Here is a 19224-nt window from a genome sequence, read left to right as displayed (position 1 = left end):
TGGAATGTGAGTTGTAGGTGAATCCATGGTGTACGTTAGATCCTCGAACTCTGAGAAGTAGGTGGTTCCTAGTTAATGGGTAGGGAAGCCTAAGCTGGGAGCTGGTAGTCTTATCTAAGACACCTGACTTGTTTGTGACACAGTCAGGGCCATAAACTATCCTGAGTCTGTCTACTCCACCACACTGCCTCCTATCCTGTGTAGGGCCCCAAAAGTATTATGGAAAGCCACAAGTTCTCTATGGATAAAACAGCGGAAGCAAAGGTAGGTGTTATCCCAGAAGAAGGACTTCCATGTTCTGTACCAGCCACAGCCTCTGAGGAAGCTTCTAGAAAAGTCCTCTGCCACCCCAGCTTTATTTTTTTTTTTAACGTTTATTTATTTTTGAGAGAGAGACAGAGTGCAAGCAGGGGAGGGGCAGAGAGACAGGGAGACACAGAATCTGAAGCAGGCTCCAGGCTCTGAGCTGTCAGCTCAGAGCCCGACATGGGGCTCGAACTCACGAACTGTGAGATCATGACCTGACTGAAGTCAGACACTTAACTGAGCCACCCAGGTGCCCCTAATTCATTCCTTTTTATTGCTAAGTAATATTCCAGTGTGTGAACATACCATAATTTGTTTATGCTAACCCACAGTTTTTAATTTTCTTGATCCAAATGTTTTTCGGCATAATTAATATTTTCTTATTAGCAAAGCAGTTTGGTACATAGTTCTAGAACCATCAAATTTCTTTTATTTCATTCGTTTATTCAATACAGTTAATAATCCCACGAAGCCAACACCTTTGAGACAAACTACTCCTTGTGCAGTAAGAATCACACAGCAAGCCAGGCACTGAGCCCTTCCACAGGGAATGGAGGGTTTAAAATGGGGGCAGATCCTTTGTTTTTGAGAGGGAAGCTAGCAGTGGCTCTCTACCTGGCTGTGCTTTAAAATCTCCTGGAAAACTTTCAACAAAAAAGAGAGGGGAGAAGAAACAAACTCACCTGGTGACCAGGCCAAAGGTAACGGGCTGTCCCAGTTTCCCCTGAACTGAGGGGTTTCCTGGAATTTGGGACTTCATTAGTGCTAAAACCTGAGCTTCTCAGACCCCCCCCCCCCGAAGGCCAAGTAAATCAGAGCCCCTGGAAACATTGCAGCTGAGCACTGATAGTTTTAAAAGCTCCCGCAGGTGACTCTAAGGTGCAGCAGAAGGTTGATAACCACTGAGTTCACTAAACCCTCAGGTTTACAACCCCCAACTTCCTGGAGGGAGCAGTGAGGAAGAAAGATTCTACCAGGCTACTTAGAGCTAAGGGTATGAGAGGGGAGGTAAGTGAACCAGTGATGTACAGTTTTGTTGTGTGTGTGTTTTAATAAAACTCATTCCTCTTTTCAAGAGGTGAGGAACAGAACATCTGTGAGTGTGTCCAGACAGTGCTGTGTGATCCAGATCCTGGGTGAGGCAAAGCTGTAAACAGGCAATGAAATAGCTTTGAGCCCACACAGTTGCAGTCCTGACCCAGCTTTTTAGCTCAGCCGAACAATCACCGAGCTTATAGATTTAACCTCCGGTATGCTCCTAGGCCCTCTCGAACACTGAATCTCCTCTTGTGCTGCCTGCTTTTCTTGTTACTTTTCTTTATCAGCAGCTTTTGTGGGCACTGTTTGCATGGTTTTAAAAAGTTCTGTTCATGTCATGAATTCTTTCTGTAAGATTACTGTGGACATTATTCTGACCCTTGTCTGTCACTTTTACTTGGCATATTGAGGATAGAGTCCAAAAAGCTAGAGGGTTTCTATTTGTATGGTAAGTGATGGATATAATTGTATTTCCTGCTATGTGGGTACCTCATCCGTAGTTCAAATTTTGATGTTTCAAGGAGAATACAAGAATGGATGATTTTCGAGAGGCTTACAAGTTGAATCTCAGTTACCTACACTTATAGGAAGTGGCCTGTTTTGCCTTTACTCCATGGGTGTTTTGTAGCCACAGCTATTATCTGTGTTGGCCAGGAAGGATGCAGTCCTCTTCAAAAGGAATGGAACGTGGTGCTGTGTGCACAGCATTTTACCATTAAGTAAATACTCTCCTAGGCACTCTGAATTCATCCTCACAGCCTCAGGACGTAGGGGTCACACTCCATTTAACAGGTAAGGAATTCAAGACTGAGAATAGTTAAGAGCCTTGACCGGTGACTTTCAACTCGTAAGTTGTAGAGCTGGGACTTGGAACCAAGGTTTTATGACAAATGTGCCTCTTGTGCCCATTTGGATTCCACATTAAATGTTCTTGCCACTGAAACACCTCTGCTGGGATCACCAATCAGGAAGCAGAGAATGTGAGCATTGACTATCTCCCTGTAAGCGTCACCCCTCTGCAAAGCCTGCCAGGCACAGGTCTGCCGAGAAGCTTGTTGCTAACGTGTCCTCCCTTCTCTTGCCTCTCTCCAAGGCGGGGAACACGGCTCTGCACCTGGCCTGCCAGAACAGCCACTCCCAGAGCACACGAGTCCTCCTGCTGGGCGGGTCCCGAGCCGACCTCAAAAATAACGTGGGTGAACAACACCGGCTTCTCTTGTGCTCTCTTGTGTCACCTAGGAAAATAACTCCGAAAGCATACTTGAGTGTTAACATCTGGAAAATGAAAATGTGAAAAGCATTTGGGGACTATCTATAATGTATTCTTTTTTTTTTTTTTTTTGCTATGTCCTAAGGGGTTCTTTAGGGTCGGAAGAGTCATCAAGACTCAAACACTGTTTTTCTCCCCCCTTCTTTTCCCTTCGCTCCTCAGCCTGGGTTTGTTTTAACATTTCTCACAGCGTGTGCTGGCAGATGAGCCTAGGAAACCTGCCCACATATTGTTGTACAGTTGATGCCATCCAGGGGAGGTCTGATGCTCCTTGGCCAGCATCTACAAATCGATTATCCAGGTGCCCTTGAGATGAGCCGATGGGTCAGTAGTTCTTAGAGAATGCTTGACTTTCAAGGTCACATGGGTGTGCCTCCTCCCTCTAAAGCAGCCGTTTTTCCTTTGTAATTCCCATGCCTCAGGCTCTCAACTAGAGATTGAGGCTTCCCCCCCCCCCCCCCCACACCAAAAGCCTTAGTTGAGGTCTCCCTGAAGGCAGACTCTTCTACAGTGGGTCTCAGAATGCCCTGAACCTTGGCTTTGGGCTTGGCTCCTTTTCTTTTCTCTTTAATTTTTATTAAAAAAATTTTTTTAACGTTTTATTTTTTGAGAGACTGAGACAAAGTGTGAATAGGAGAGGGGCAGAGAGAGGGAGACACAGAATCCAAAGCGGGTTCCAGGCTCTGAGCGGTCAGCACAGAACCTGATGTGGGGCTTGAACCCATGAATGCGAGATCATGACCTGAGCCAAAGTCGGATGTTCAACTGACTGAACCACCCAGGCTTCCCACGTGTGCTCCTTCTTAATCCAGGGGAGAAGGTTATGCTGAGTGGTTGCCATCTCTAGACAAAGTTAGGATGAAAACCTCAAGAAAACACTGCAGAATGTCATGACTTTGTCTCCCGTTTTGTCTCTCTGGGAGCAGCTTAGCCTGTGACCACCAAGGAAGATCTTGATCCTGAGTTTTTCTGAATGTTCTGTTTTATGCCCAGTGATTGCTTCCTCATCAGCTCCCCAGACTACTCTGCCCCATATGAGATATTGGAGTCCTGCTAAAATGGGATGCAGCTCTAATTTTTTTAGAACACATGTGATCTTAAAATCTGACCGCTCTCCCTGCTGCCCTGTCCTTTGAGCCATGAGGAACCCATGATGGAAAAGGGCTCATTTCCAAAGTGGTGCTGTTGGTCTTAATTCGGTATACTCTGGAGCCTTTGGGCTGCAGGAGAGGCTGTGGTCAGTGGATTCTTATCAAGTGCTGGGTAAGCAGAGCCTGCCTTCGCTCTTGTGACGGCCTTGTGGGGGGCAGGCACCAGTGTATGAGACCTGAAAGAGTCTGCATGGCAGAATGCAGGTGGGGCTGCAGACAGCACGGAGCTGCGAGTCTTGGAGTAGTGTCTACGGTAAAGGGAATCATTTCAATTCAGGCTGATACCCTCTAAAGAACATATGCTAGTCTGCCAGTTTTTTTTAATGATTTTTTTTTTTAACTTTTTGTAATTGCTCAGATTGTGCTCAGAGTTTGATTTCTGTCCGCAGGCAGGCGATACCTGTTTGCACGTTGCTGCACGCTATAATCACTTGTCCATCATTAAGCTCCTCCTCAGTGCTTTCTGTTCTGTCCATGAAAAGAACCAGGTCAGTGCATGTGTCCTCCCCATGGCCGCCAGGCCCCATTCTCACAAGGCTGACAGGTGTGTTAGCACAAATGGGGGCAGAGGTCTGGGACCGGTCCCCTGCTGCCCTTTGCATGTGTGTTCCACTGAGTCCCTGTGGTCCTGATTTATCTGGCCTCCTAGAGGGAAGAGAGCCTGCTCTTACTCCAGTGCGTATCTCCACATTTGCATATTAAACATTTTCTGAAGATCTTGGGACAGGTTTTGCTTTTAATGCTTTTTACAAAGGAAACCCACAAAGAAGACTGTGGCTTAGTAAATAAGCAAGGGAATTAGAGTTCTGTTCCATGCCCTGCAACTTTGATCGGATGAAGTCTCTGGTCTCTGTAAAATTGGGTATGTGGTCTGTATCTGTCTGTATAGTGGGGGGTGTGCAATAAAGCTGTGATTACTACAGTGTTCCATGGAAATGTGCATGATTTTCAGTATTTAGATTTTTTAAATGTCTTGGCATTTATTGATACCTAAATGATAAATTGTTTGACATTTCTGCATTTGGGTACATATATTTGAAGTTTTAAAAATCATTATTCAGGTTAACCATGCCCCATAACAGTGGTTTCTGATCCTGGCTGCATATAAGAATCAACAGGGCAGTTATAAATACCATTCCTGAATTCTACCCGAGTTTAAATGACCAGAATCCAGGTAATGGGATTGTTAGAAAGTTCCTGACCTGAGTGTGCAGTCAGGATTGAGAACCACTGACACAGCTAAATACATCCTGTCATTCTGCAGCCCCCAACAGATTCTGGTCCATCAGATTACCTGTACCCAGCCCCCACTAACCAGTGGTTCTGCACCTTGGCAGGATGTTTCAGACACCTGGGAGCTTTAAAAATCACCACGCCCAACCTACAATTCAGAACAATTAAATGCGTGCCAGGGGCGGGACCCCAGCATCAGTAGTTAGTAAAGCTCCTCCACTGATTCCAGCATGCAGCCAGGATTAGAAACCACTGCCCAGTACACACAACTAAGTGACTTGGCAACGAACTGAACGTTTCCCTGGCTACTTTCAGTGGGGGAGGGCCATGGGATAGTGGCGTTTTCATGCTGCCCGGGAAAACAAGTTATCTGGAGCTTTACTTGATCACCCAATGGGAGAGGATGGATTATTTAACATTTGTATTGGCCTGGTTTATTCATAGCCTTCTGCTTGGGGAAACACCAGCGTTTACATATGGAATTGGCCCATCAAGCTCCATTTGTCTATAGCCTCCTTTCATGGTTGATTGTCTGAACTTTTTTTGATATATAAAGAAAATATGAACTTTATTATAGGCTATTTGGTAAGAGGTTGAAAACAGCTGGTCTTAAGTGAACACTGATTTTTTTCAGTGACTCCACCCAAACGAAGAATACCCTGAGCCTGCAAAGTGATTCCTAGTGGGCCCTTCACATTCCAGCAGGTGGGAATGTGATCCCACCTGGGATCCTCCCCCCGTGTTTGTAGAAGTAACTACTTCCACAGCTTTTGCTCATTCTAGCGCTCAGAAATCAAGGGGCCCTCTGGGCAGAGGGATATGGTACAGAGCTCTGTGATGGCTAGCCTGCTGGCCCCTGGCTATCTGTCCGTCATCCTACCTTGGTGTAAAGCTTCAGGTCCCCATTCTCAACAACCCCAGATTGCCCCCCTGTCCTTCCCTGTGATTTCTAGTATCCTCAGTCAGAAAGGAATGCGATCTTTGTACATAGGTCATTTTAAAGCGATCTCTTTAAGGAGAACCACATAACCCTTGAGCAAAGGGTCCCCTATCAGTCTAAGGCCAATCCTAAATTGAAAAGCTACTTACCAGGCCATGGGATGAAAAGCCGGAAGGCTGTGAGCCATGATCAGATGGAGTTTAGCTGCTTTTCTTCTGATTTAATTTCAGGCTGGAGACACAGCACTTCATGTTGCTGCTGCCCTAAATCACAAGAAGGTGGTTAAAATCTTACTGGAAGCTGGAGCAGATGGAACCATTGTTAATAATGTAAGTTAAGCTGCAACAGTGTTTCTAGAAATCATTCCCACCCCTTTCCAGAATGGAGTGTGTTGTTACTTACCTCACCTCCTGCAGGGCACACAGCCTCCCTTAGCCTTACTTTATAAGAGATTAGAGGTCTGCTAACAGGAGGACCCCAGAGGCCGCCTTGAGGGAACCCTTGCTCATAGCAGCTCCATGAGTTGATGAGCCCTAAGGGTTCATCTCTAGACTCCTAGCTCAAGTGAGCATATCCTGGCAGGAAAAGGAAGGTCAGGGGTGTCTAAGTAAACTGACAAGTGGATGTTACTGAAAGTGAATTCCTGCCCTGTAAACAGACAGGGTCCTCAGAAAAGTGGCCACATGACCATCAGATTAATCATCCTCAAAACTCGAACTCCCTTCTCCAAAATCACCTTATTCCTTCCTTCTTTTTCTTAATATCCCACCCCACCATTATTCCCTCTCTCTCCTAGGTCCTATGGCAGGCACCAGCTCAGGCACCCTTTCTTCCTTAAGGCTGACCTGTGGTCTGAAGTAGCACAGACTGAGAAAGGCTGGGGGTGGAACAGTTGTATGGAGAGTCCCCGCCTTCCTCCTCCTCTTCGACCTGTATTGGGTGGTGCACCATTGTGCCTGTCCCCTGATGCCTTTCCCTTCTTTTGAATCCCACTGTTATCAGCTCCCTACTTTTTGGCTTCATCTCCCTAGAGCCTCCATTATGGCCATAGCTACCTAATTGTCTCTCACAGTCCAGGTCCTGAAACTGTGTGGCTGTGCCCCAGTCTGCCCTTCCAAGTGCCTTCTCCACTTCTCCAGGGAAAATTCATTGCTTGGCTGGACTTTATGATCCTTTGTGTTTCTTCAACTAAATCTTCCCCTTTGGCCCTGTCTGATGTTTACATTCTCTCCTCTCTCTTCCAGGAAGCATTCCTTGGTGGGCAGGTATTCCAGAGCTTTGCTTCCTAGAGCACTTACCCTCTGTTGTTATTAATCGTTGGGCCCTCAGGTGTGATTTGGCCCCCTCGTCGAATGGAGGAGGCTCAAGAGTGAGGCCAGGTCTTCTATGCGATTGTATTTTCTTGGGCACGTGTAGGTGCTGGTGTGACTGAGCACAGAATTGCTGTCCCAGTTGGGCTAGGGTGCAGGGTTGGTCTCTCTTACTCACTTGTCCCCCACTTTGCCTTTCCTTAGGCAGGCCAGACTCCACTGGAGACTGCCCGCTACCACAATAATCCGGAAGTTGCTCTTCTCCTCACGAAAGCTCCCCAGGTAGGATTGATTACATTTTCCATTCTATTGATTATGTGGGGCTGCAAAGTTGTTGTGATTCTCTGGCCATCTACTAAAGCCAAATCAAACTAACTTAAATAGGAAACTGATGGGCTCACAACCAGGCAGTGGAAAAGGCAGGAATCCATTTGGGGCTTCTAAGATAACCAGAACAAGAAACTTCAAGTTCAGTAGGCTTGTCTTCATACACGGGCATCATTTCTTCCCCGTGGCTGGATCATTGGCATTACCAGCTTTGTGGACCATAACTCCCCAGGTTCTCAGGGAAGAAGTTCTGGTCGCAGAAGAGGATCATGATTGGCGAGCTTGGGGCAAACGGCCTGAACGAGCAGGACAGGCACTTTAGGAAGATAGCTGCGTCCATCTGACTGTATGGTTAGAGGGGAGGAGCCTCTTCTAGAGAAAGGTGGGAGGAAGGGATCCCGGTCTGGGTGAACAAAAAAAAAAAAAAATTTTTTTTTCATACGATTGGTTTAATTTTTTTTTTCAGCAGGAGAAAAAAGAATAAAGTTACAAGATTCTTTTAATATTTTCACAATGTTTCACACATCCATTAGAGGCAGTTAAGTATAAAATAGCTTTCTTTCCTTTTTTTATTGAACAATGGTATTTTAGGCATTTAAGTTAAAAAATTGATATCATTTGAGCTGAGATTGAAATCCTCTAACAGATTTAGTAATTTATAAGCTATTCATCATTTTAGTGCCCTGAAATAACTGTTTTTGTTCATATTCCCTTTCAGACGCATGATTTTTACAATTGTGCCTACCCTTTTGTATGCTGCCCTTTATCTTAACTATAATAGAAAAACGTTCTGTAGTTCTCAAAATTACTCATCATAATGGAAGCCAGTATGCTTTTTTTGTTGTTGTTGCTGTCCAATATTTTGTTAACCTAAATGTCCAACATTAAGGAAATGGTTTGTTTCCCCATCGGAGCTGCTCTGTATTACATTACAGTGAAAACTGATTTGTTTTCTACCTTATTCTGACTAATGTTGTGAGAAGATAAAGTCTTGGAGAGCTGGAGGAAGATTCCAGATACCAGCCTGCTGCATCAGAGCCTGATCCCAGTCAACCGAAGGGTCTGAATGGCCTTCGGGTCATTTAAATTTTAAAAACCTACCTGATATAACGAGCAGTTTGTGGAAGTAGTTAAGATTTTTGTCTTTGGAAAACTGGTCACCCTGTTCCCTGTGGAGTTAGTGCTTCTCAGTAGCGTCTGGACATCCTTGGAGCCTCTGACAGGCATGAGTCAGGTGGTCCTTTGGAAAAAGTTTCCACCTCTTTCCAACTATTTGCAAACAAATCATTACTGGAGTCACATCCATGAATCCTGATAGCAAAAGGCTGGTCTCTTACAGATCAAAAAGTACAGGATGCTATAATAAATGTCAGAATTTATCTCTGTTATCTGGCATTTCAGTATTGGCAGTTTGGACAGCCAGCTGTATCCTCAGCCATGTGAAGATCATCAAATTTTGTGGGGTGTAGTATCCCCCAAGGTACAGACTTATAGGCCTTTGATCCTCCTGTCCTTTGTCTCCAGAACTCAAGGATCTGTGTTCTTAGGGGAGAGGCTTTCCCATGGACCATTTTCCTATGTGGTTCTCCTTTACTGTTTCCATTTTAAAAAATGACTTCAGTTTTTCCATGCCCATTTGAATAGCAAATAGGATGACCTCTTATGGAAGTATTTTACACAATTGTATATGCTAAACCCTGTTCTCAATATGAATGAGGAACTTTGGAATATGCATAAAATTGTATACATGTTGTTCTTTTGTTCTCAAGTTACAGAACTAGCTTTCCTCTTTGTGTGAAACAGGAAATTCCTTTGCCTTGGCACCTTAGTGGACCGTGGATTTCAATGGCTCACAGCAGTACTAAGATCTTTCTAAAGATCCATATTCCCCGATTTCGGTGAACTAGAAAAGATTGATGACGTTCCATTGGTAGATGATATGGTTCGCTGAGAAAGGCTGTACGCCATGCAAAGTTATTTGCACTGGCTAATAACTTGGTCTGTGGAGGGAATTACTCTGATGATTTGGGTGACCTCTGAGTATCCCTTCTCATTTTAGATTGATATGTTCACAAATGCTTTTGAAAGTGAATTTTGGATTGATGCTGGGGCTGTATCCTGTTCTAAGAGCCCATAAACCGAATGAGCAATGGGCATTAGTCACTTCTTCTCATCAGACTTGACTTCCTAGTGAGTCTGAATTTAGTTTCAGAAATGGTTCTCAGACCTTTTGATCTGGGGACATCTAATGTTCTAGAGGCCCATTAAGAGCTGTGTGTGAATTATATCTATTAATAGTGTCCATGTTTGAAATTTGAGAAATGTTAAAGATGGTAAGTTCATTTTGTAACAAATAGCATTGTCTTTATGAGCAATAACTATTTTTCAAAACCAAAGTTACGGGAGAAGAGTAGGTAGCATTATGTTACATTGTTGCAAATCTCCTTACGGTCTTAGTGGAAAGACGGAGGGCTGCCCTCTACTTCTGCACGTGACCCACTGGGGTGTTGTGTGCAGCTTCTGGTAAATACTGCTGTACAATCAGTGAGAGGGAAAAAGCCGACATTGTTACGCTGTCATGAAAATAATTTCAGTTTCGTGCACCCGGGGTTCCCTGGACACTTTCAGAGCTGTTGGCTTAGAGGATGAGAATACAATTTAAAAATCTGGTTTAGCCACAGGCAGATGTCGTCAGGAATTCTCCATTTAGATTGTACCGCTGTCCATAGAGGTTCTTCTTGTCATATGATGTCACTTGAATTTAATGAACGCAAGAAAGTTGAACATTTAGATGAAAGCACTATGCTGAACTTCAGAGAACCCTTCTCCATCTACAGATGAAGACCATAAAATGTTTTATTGCAAAAAAATTAGAGCTTGAAGAAGTGTTTTCCCTTTCTGGACCTCCTTGGTGAAAGGGAGTGACTCTGGGGCTGGAAGTAAAAGGCCATGGGTTGAAAGCTTCTGCCAGCTCAAAGCTCTGTACTCTGGTTAAACTTCCTCTGGCCAATTAAGCAACTCGAGGGGCCAAGGCAGGAGGGAGGCACCTAACAGTGCCTGAAAGTCCAGGGTATGCCAGCCACTTGCTTTGTCTTGGTTAATTCCATTAACTCCCCGTATTTACAGAATACAGAAAGGGCAAATAACTTGCCGGAAGATCCTACAGCTAGCTGCTGCTGAATTCCAAAATCGGGCTATCGGACCCCATGTCTACTTGCCTGTGTCTGTTCCACCTTCCTGCCCTCTCGGGCAGACCAAATGCTTCCTTTTGGGGACCAGATTCCTGCCCCATGGTTGGTACCATGGTTCACAGATGAACCTCAGTGTTTGAAGCAAACTAAAAACTGACTTGAATACAGTTTGGTCAAGAGAAAATATGATGGGCTAGTTCAGGTCCAGCGTACCAAGATAGCGAGACACTGCCTGGCGTGGGGCCGCTGTGTTGTGCGAGTCCAGGGGATGCCGTTCCTATCCTCGTCTGTGAGTGGTGTTCCCTGGAGTTAAGCAGTGCACAGCCTGCACACCCCCCTATGGCGACCGTGGCCTGGCACACAGATGCCTATTGTCCTCGACCATAAGCTCCTTGAGATCGGGGACCATGTCCTACTTCCTTCTGGGCTCCTACAGAGCCCAGCACAAGACCTCGGTGCCCAGCAGGCAGGCAGAGATGCGTGTTTGATGTGATTGCTTGGTCTCTCCCTAGGCTGGAAGTTCCACTAGATCAGAGCACCAGGTCCAAGGACAATGCTGTCACGACGCTGCACACACCGTGGTTTGTAACCATGCCTCTTGCCTCCTTCAGGTCTTGCGCTTCAGTCGCGGGCGAAGCCTGAGGAAAAAGAGAGAGAGGCTCAAGGAAGAGAGGAGAGCTCAGTCTGTGCCAAGAGATGAGGTGGCACAAAGCAAGGTGGGGGGTAGCTCTCCCGCCCCTCCCAAACGTCACCCCCTTACAGAGGGTGGGAAACAATCTGGCTGTTCCTTCTGGGTTCATCTGGCAGCGGCCGTGCCCTCCTCTGTCTCTCCTTTCCGCTGGTTCTTCAAACTGTTGTCCGTGTTTTCCCTTTGGTTTCTTGTCCTCCACTCCTCCAGGATTTCAGATCGTGTGCCCGTGTTGCCAGTCTTTCTTGGCATCCTTGTCTGGGCATAGTTTCTAGCCCCATGTGTCTGTGGCCTCATCACTACTGTGTGGACAGCACTGCCTCTAATGCTGGGCCCTTAATGGTATAGGGCAGTGATTTTCAAAATGTAGTGTCCACTGTGCCATCTGGGACCTTGTTAGAAACACAGAGTTGGGGGCCTCACCTCAGACCCACTGGATCAGAAACTCTGGGAGGGTGCCCAGCAATCTGTTCGAACAAGCCCTTCAGGTGATTCTGGTGTGGGCTAAAGTTTGACAGCCAGTGGCCTGGGTCGCTTCTTCTCTTTCGGCTTGGGGAATGGATTGAGGCTGCACTAGCCCATGTGATTCCTCTGTTGCAAATTTAGAAAAAGATGCCCCTTGGGCAGCCCAGCCCTGCTCAGGGTGCATAAGGCGAAGAGAGCCAGAGCCGGATTTCAGCTCCCTCTGCTAGGTGCCCTTGTGCAGTGAACAGCTTGCACAACTGGAACGAACCATGCCTTTCAGCTCTCGCAGGAAGAAAAAGACTAGGATATAAAGACAACTTTTGGCACACAAAATTTTATACCGAGTGCTTATTGTTCTATTTCAAAATCCTCTTATCAGTTTTCAGGGTTAAGGCATTGTAACTCTGATTAAGTTCCTGTGGGTGAATTGTACATATTGATTTGTAAAAGTTCTTATAAGGACTAGAAATGTGATGTTTTCATTTCAGGGGGTTCTCCTACTCCATTATGAATTGTGAAGTCCAAGTTCAAAGAATAAATGGTTTTTTTTGGTTGTTGTTGCTGTGGTTGAAATGCAAAAAAATTTAAAAATTTCTAATGCTGAGCTGTTTGTGGTAGCTTCCGGAAGCTCTAAGATATAGAATTAGACCCAAGACTCTGTTTACCTTGGCACCTAATGAAGTAAAAGCAAAATATTCAACCAACTGGGAAAGTCCTACATGTTCAGTTTAGACCACCAAGCAGTGTTCCCTCTTTGTCATCAGTTAAGGTTCCTGTGGGTCCTTTAGTGGATGCAATCTTGCAAACAGAATTTTAGACCATTACAGAAGAAGGCAGAGGGGGCAATTAGAACCGGTTTCTGGGCACTTCTTTCTCCCCCCCTCTGTAGGGAAGTGTCTCCGCAGGAGACACCCCCAGCAGTGAACAGGCTGCACCCAGAAAAGAAGAGGCCAGAGAAGATGTCCTGTCCGCCTCCCCAGAGCCCAAGGCGAAGGACAACAGGCAGAGAAAGTCAAGGCCCAAGGTCAGGAGGCACATGAAGGCAGCCAAGGGAGGGCTGGGAGGCAGGTTGGCCAAGGGCCCTGGGATCGCATCATGCCCAGTAGCTAAAATGCCACTGGACGTGGCTTGCTGGTTTGGAGCCAGAGCACGAAAATTAAATCTGGGTAACTTCAAACACAAGGTTAATGTGTTGATCTCTTTCTTTGGACATGCGGTGCTTACAGTGGAGTGCCGTGAGACAAAGGAAGACGAGGGTGAGATGGGAGCCGTTGGATGGGGGCCAGTCTTGCAGATGTCACAGTGCTCAGGGGTATTGTTGATTCCTCTCCCACAGGCGTCAGCATTTTCTGACCCCACTCCACCAGCAGACCAACAGCCTGGACACCAGAAGAACTTGCATGCTCACAGTCACCCTAAAAAGAGGCCCAGGCACCGATGTTCACCGCCACCCCCTCCCCATGAGTTCAGAGCGTACCAGCTCTACACGCTGTACCGGGGCAAGGACGGGAAGGTGATGCAGGTACTTCATGAGCCCTGTCTGGTCATAGGACCGTAGGCCTTAAGCAAGGCTGTCTGTTTAACACTATTCCTGGGGGCTAATATCCGCTTGCAGTGTTGACTTGGGAAGGCAATGAGCTTTGAAGATAAACCAGATGTCCCTCCCTACACTGCAGATACACCACTGCTGCTGAGGCCCAGGCAAACGGGTAGTTACAAACCTTTGTGCACCATCCTTAAGTGACTAGGTAATCTTGAGGCTCCAGAGTAGATAAAAGCCACAAGGATTGGGACCGTGTCTTACCCTCTCTGAAGCTTCTCAGTGCCTGTTGGACCCACAGCTCGGCCCATTGGACATCCCAAAGTTATGCCTCCTCCATCATCTATATCCCCCTGGCATACTGACTGGCACTGGATGGGCACTCAAAACCAGTTTGTTGAAGGAGGGAATGAGTGGATTGATTCCTTTATTGTTCCCCTGTTAGGCACCAATAAATGGTTGTAGATGTGAACCCCTAATCAACAAGCTGGAGAACCAGTTGGAGGCAGCTGTGGAGGAGATCCGAGCAGAGCTGGGTTCGGTTCAGGATAAAATGAACACAAAGCTGGGGCATATGGAGAACAAAACCCAGCACCAGGTCAGTGAGCTGCCCCCCCGCCCCCACAACCCCCCATGGCCAGATGTTCTGGCAGGAAATGAAATCAGAAGCTGCCCACACTGAGCACCCTTTGTATTTTGCAGACTGAGCTGAGTACCTCGGGTGGACTCTCAGGGAAGAGGCTTATGTGATTTCTTCCAAGCGCATTTATTCAAAGTTTTTAAGAACCTGCTTAAATTGCTTCTGATTATAAAAATGATATATACCTATTACAGAGCATTTTCTTTAAATATGAAATTTAGAAAGGAAAAGAAATCCCCTACAAGCCCACCACAGTGAGAAATCACTACTAACATTTGGGTTTATTCTCTTCCAGTCTCTTTATGTTTGTATCCTGGCCCCTTTCCCACTGCACGCGCACACACAATCAGAACAATCCTGTCTATAGGTGTCTTTATTTTGAAATTTTTCAAAGACGAGAAACAGTGAAACAGTGCAATGAAAGCATGTCTACTCTCCACCTAGACTCAACCATTTGTTAATATGTTGCCACATTTGTTTTGTGTCTCTCACATGCACCTGTCTTTCTCTTGAATCCTTTGAGATTTAGTTGGAGCCTGTCCTGACTTCTCACCTCTAAATACTTCAGAGCGCATCTTGACGAAGAATAAGGACTTTCTCCTTTGTAGCACAATCCGTTATCATGTATGAGAAAATTAACAATGATTGCATCATATCCAGTCTGTATTGCGATTTATTCCGTTCTTCCAAAATGTTTTCTTATAGCTTGTTTTTGTTTTAAATTCCAGCTCAGAATCCAGTGATTTTTTTGTGCATCTGGGTTATGTCTCTCTGGTTTCTTTTCATCTACAACAGGCTGATTTCTTCTTCCATCTTTTTCTTTATTCCTAGGATATTATCTTTTTAAAAAGTCTAGGCCAGTTGTTATATAGGATGTTCAACATTCTAGACATGTCTGATAGGCTCTTCATGGTATTATTTAACTTGTTCTGTCTCTGTATCTCTGTGAACTGAAAGTTAGGTCTAGAGCAGTGGGTCTCAAAGGTGTCATCCCTGGACCAGTAGCATCAGCATTATCTGGGAGCTGTGGGGGCAAAAATGACAATTCTTGGGCCTCATTCCAGATCTACTGAACTTAATTGTGAATAAACCTCTAGGGATGGGGTCTAGCCACCTGTGTTTGAACAAGACCTCCAAGTTTGAGAACCACTAGTGTCTAGATGCTTATTTCGGTTCAGATTAAGTATTTTTGGCAAGAAAATGTCATAGTTAATGGCGTAAACTTCAAATTATGTCACATCAGGAGGCACATAATGCCAGGATGTCTCCTTATTAATGATAAGTTTGATTACTTGGCTAAGTGAGTAACCACCATCTCTCTCCATCAAAGAATATATTTTCTCTTTGTAATCAGAAATGTATGGTGGATATAGATTTTTAAGTACAAAAGACACTTTTAAAAATGTATAAGCTAGCCTATTAATAGGAAAAAATCCACATTACAGAAATATGAAATATAGCGATACATTCCAGAGATACCTTCCATTCCTGGTTTTGTGTATTTTCCCATAGATTTTCTCTTTTATAGATAGTACTTATATAGTTACCACTTTAAAACAAAAATGGAACTATGCTGTGTTTTTTCTTCTTCTTCAGCTTTTTTTTTTAATGTTTATTTTTGAGAGAGACACAGAGCACGAATGGGGGAAGGGCAGAGAGGGAAGGAGACACAGAATCTGAAGCAGGCTCCAGGCTCTGAGCTGTCAGCACAGAGCCCGACGCGGGGCTCGAACTCACAGACCGTGAGATCATGACCTCTGCTGAAGTTGGACACTTAACCCACTGAGCCACCTAGGCGCCAATCTTCCTCAGCTTTTTAATTGAAGTAAAGTTGACACAGGTTACACTACATTAGTTTCAGGTGTACAACATAATGATTGCACAAGTCCACATGTTTTGCCGTGCTCACCACCAAGTGTGGTTACCGTCTGTTACCTTTCACCCCGTGACTTCTTCATTCCGTAACTGGAGACCTGTACCTCCCACTTCCCTTCACCCACTTTGCTCATCCCCCCACCCCTTCTCTGGCAACTACCAGAGGAGTTCATACCTTGTTTCTGCTTTTTTTGTTCATTTGTTTTTTAGATTCCATATAAGTGAAATTCTATGGTATTTGTCTCTCTGCCTGCCTTATTTCACTTAGGAAAATGCCCTCTGGGTCCGTCCATGCTGTCACAAATGGCAATATTTTTTTTTTTTAAGATTTACCATTTTATTTTATTTTAAAGTTTATTTATTTTGAGAGAGAGCATGAGTAGGGTAGGGGCAGAGAGAGAGTGGGAGAGAGAATCCCAAGCAAACTCTGCACTGTCAGTGTGGAGCCCAGGGTGGGCCTTGAACTCATGAACCATGAGATGATGACCTGAGCTGAAACCAGGAGTCTGACGTTTAACCAACTGAACCACCCAAGGTGCCCTGCAAGGTATTCTTTTTTATGGCTGAGTAATACTTCATTGTGTGTGTGTGTGTGTGTGTGTGTGGACACACACACTATATCTTGTCCGCTCATCTTATCAATGGACACTTGGGTTGCTCCTATATCTTGGCTACTATAATAATTCTATAATATAATATATATAATATAATATTATAATTCTATAATATTTAATATTATAGAATAATATAGAATATATAATTAGAATATAGAATATAGAATAATATAGAATATATAATTCTATAATATAATATATATAATAATATAATATAATATAATATAATATAATATAATATTCTATATATTCTATAATAAGAATAGGAATGCATCTGTTTTTCCGAGTTAGTGTTTTTGTTTTCTTCAGGTAAATACCCAGTAGTGGAATTATTGGATCAAAAATGGTAGTTCTATTTTTAATTTTTGAGGAACCTCCATATTGTTTTCCACAGTGATTTTTTATCAATTTACATTCCCACCAACAGTGCACGAGGGTTCCTTTTTCTCCACATCCTTGCCAACACTTACTTCTTTTTGATACTGGCTGTTCTGACTGGTGTGAGGTGATATCTCATGGTTTTGATTTGCATTTCCCTTATTAGTGTTGTTGAGCATCTTTCATATGCTGTCTGCCATCTGTATGTTGTCTTTGGAAAAATGTCTATTCGGGTCCCCTGCCTATTTTTAAATCAAATTGTCGAGGGTAGAGTTGTATAAGTTCTTTATATATTTTGGTTATAAACCCCTTATTGTATATATCACTTGCAAATATCTTCTCCCATTCAGTAGGTTGCCTTTTCATTTCGTTGATGATTTCCTTCATGTGCAAAAGCTTTATATTTTGGTGTAATCCCAGTAAAGTTATTTTTGCTTTTGTTCCTTTGCCTGAGGAGACCTATCTAGAAAAATGTTGCTAAGGCTGATGTCAAAGAGATTACTGCCTATATTTTCGCCTAGATGTTTTTTGAGTTCAGGTCTCACATTTAGGTCTTTAATCCATTTAAACTCATTTTTGCGTATGGTATAAGAAAGTGGTGCGGTTTTTCTTTTGCATGTAACTGTGTAGTTTTCCCTCCACCGTTAATTAAAGAGACTGTGTTGGGGGCACCTGGGTGGCTTAGTTGGTTGGGGTCTGATTTGGGCTCAGGTCATGATCTTGAGGTTTGTGGGTTTGAGACCCACATCAGGTTCTTTGCTGACAGCTCAGAGCCTGGGGCCTACTTCGGATTCTGTGTCTCCCTCTCTCTGTCTCTCCTCTGCTTGCACGCACACGTGCTCTCACTCTGTCTCAAAAATAAATATTAAAAATGAACAAATATTAAAAATTTTTTAAATTTTAATTAAAAAAATTTTTTTAATGTTTGTTTTTGAGAGAGAGAGAGAGTGTGAGCAGCAAGGGGCAGAGAGAGAGGGAGACACAGAATCCTAAGCAGGCTCCAGGCTCCAAGCTGTCAGCACAGAGCCCGATGCGGGGCTCGAACTCACAAACTGCGAGATCATGACCTGAGCTGAAGTCGGATGCTCAATCCACTGAGCCACCCAGGCACCCCTAAAAAAAAATTTTTTTAAAGAAACTATCTTTTTCCTCCCATATATTTCTGCCTCTTGTGTTGTAGATTGACCATATAAGTGTGGGTTTATTTCTTGGCTCTCTGTTTATTGATCTATGTGTCTGTTTTTGTGCTAGTGCCATATTTTATTATAGCTCTGTAGTATATTTTTAAATCTTGGATTGTGAAACTGCCAGCCTTGTCTTCTTTCTCAAGATTGCTTTAGCTATGTGGGGTCTTCTGTAGTTCCATACAAATTTTAGGATTATTCTAGTTCTGTGAAAAATGCTGTTGGTATTTTGATAGGGATTGCATTGAATCTGTAGATTGCTTTGGATAGTGTGGACATTTTAAAATATTGAGTTTCTAATCCATGAGCATGGAGTATCTTTCCACTTGTGTTATCTTTAATTCTTTCATCAGTGCTTTATATTTTCAGAGTATAGGTCTTTTACCTTCTGGGTTAAGTTTATTCCTAGGTATTTTATTCTTTTTGGTGCAAGTGTAAATGGAATGGTTTTCTTAATTTCTCTTTCTGCTACTTCATTATTGGTATATAGAAATGCAACAGATTTCTGTATATTAATTTTGTATCCTACAACTTTACTGAATTCATGTATTCTAATAGGTTTGTGGTAGAGGCTTTAGGGCTTCCTATGTATAGTAGCCTGTCAACTGCAAACAGTGACAGTTTTACTTCTTCCTTACCAATTTGGATACCTTTTATTTGTCTGATTGCTGTGGCTAAAACTTCTAGTACTATGTTGGATAAAAGTGGTGAGAGTAGACATCCTTTTCTTGTTCCTGATCTTAGGAAAAAAGCTCAGGTGTTTTTTGTGTTTTGTTTTGTTTGTTTGTTTTTACCACTGAGTATGATGTAAGCTGTCAGTTTGTCATATATGGCTTTTATTATTTTGAGGTGTGTTCCCTTTAAACCCACTCTTTTGAGAGTTTTTATCATGAACAGATGTTGCACTTTGTCAAATGCTTTTTCTGCATCTAATGAGATGATTATAGAATTTTTATTCATTTTGTTAATGTGGTGTATCATATTGACTTGTGGATATTGAACCATCCTTTCATCCCCAGAATAAATCCCACTTGATTGTGGTGATTGATCATTTTGAAGTATTGTTGAATTTTG

The 19224-nt window shown here is 43.7% G+C and overlaps 1 protein-coding gene across 8 annotated transcripts in view; it reads left to right on the top strand.

The window, feature by feature from the left end:
• Nucleotides 1-19224, top strand: part of ANKRD6 (ankyrin repeat domain 6) — a 211382-nt gene that overhangs the window by 184335 nt on the left and 7823 nt on the right. For 5 of the 8 annotated variants that reach the window (XM_027057254.2, XM_027057255.2, XM_053222471.1 and 2 more), the window contains 8 exons: nt 2438-2536; nt 4155-4253; nt 6169-6267; nt 7453-7530; nt 11378-11482; nt 12809-12943; nt 13256-13441; nt 13905-14057. In XM_027057254.2, the coding sequence (XP_026913055.1) occupies nt 2438-2536; nt 4155-4253; nt 6169-6267; nt 7453-7530; nt 11378-11482; nt 12809-12943; nt 13256-13441; nt 13905-14057 (954 nt within the window). The remainder of the gene's footprint in view (nt 1-2437; nt 2537-4154; nt 4254-6168; nt 6268-7452; nt 7531-11377; nt 11483-12808; nt 12944-13255; nt 13442-13904; nt 14058-19224) is intronic. The other 3 variants (XM_053222472.1, XM_027057257.2, XM_027057259.2) reach the window with 2 other exon arrangements.

The sequence above is a fragment of the Acinonyx jubatus genome, chromosome B2 (genome assembly GCF_027475565.1).
Source record: "Acinonyx jubatus isolate Ajub_Pintada_27869175 chromosome B2, VMU_Ajub_asm_v1.0, whole genome shotgun sequence".
NCBI classification, from domain to species: domain Eukaryota; kingdom Metazoa; phylum Chordata; class Mammalia; order Carnivora; family Felidae; genus Acinonyx; species Acinonyx jubatus.
Note: the sequence above shows the minus strand (reverse complement) of the source record. Positions and strands in the feature narration are given on the sequence as shown.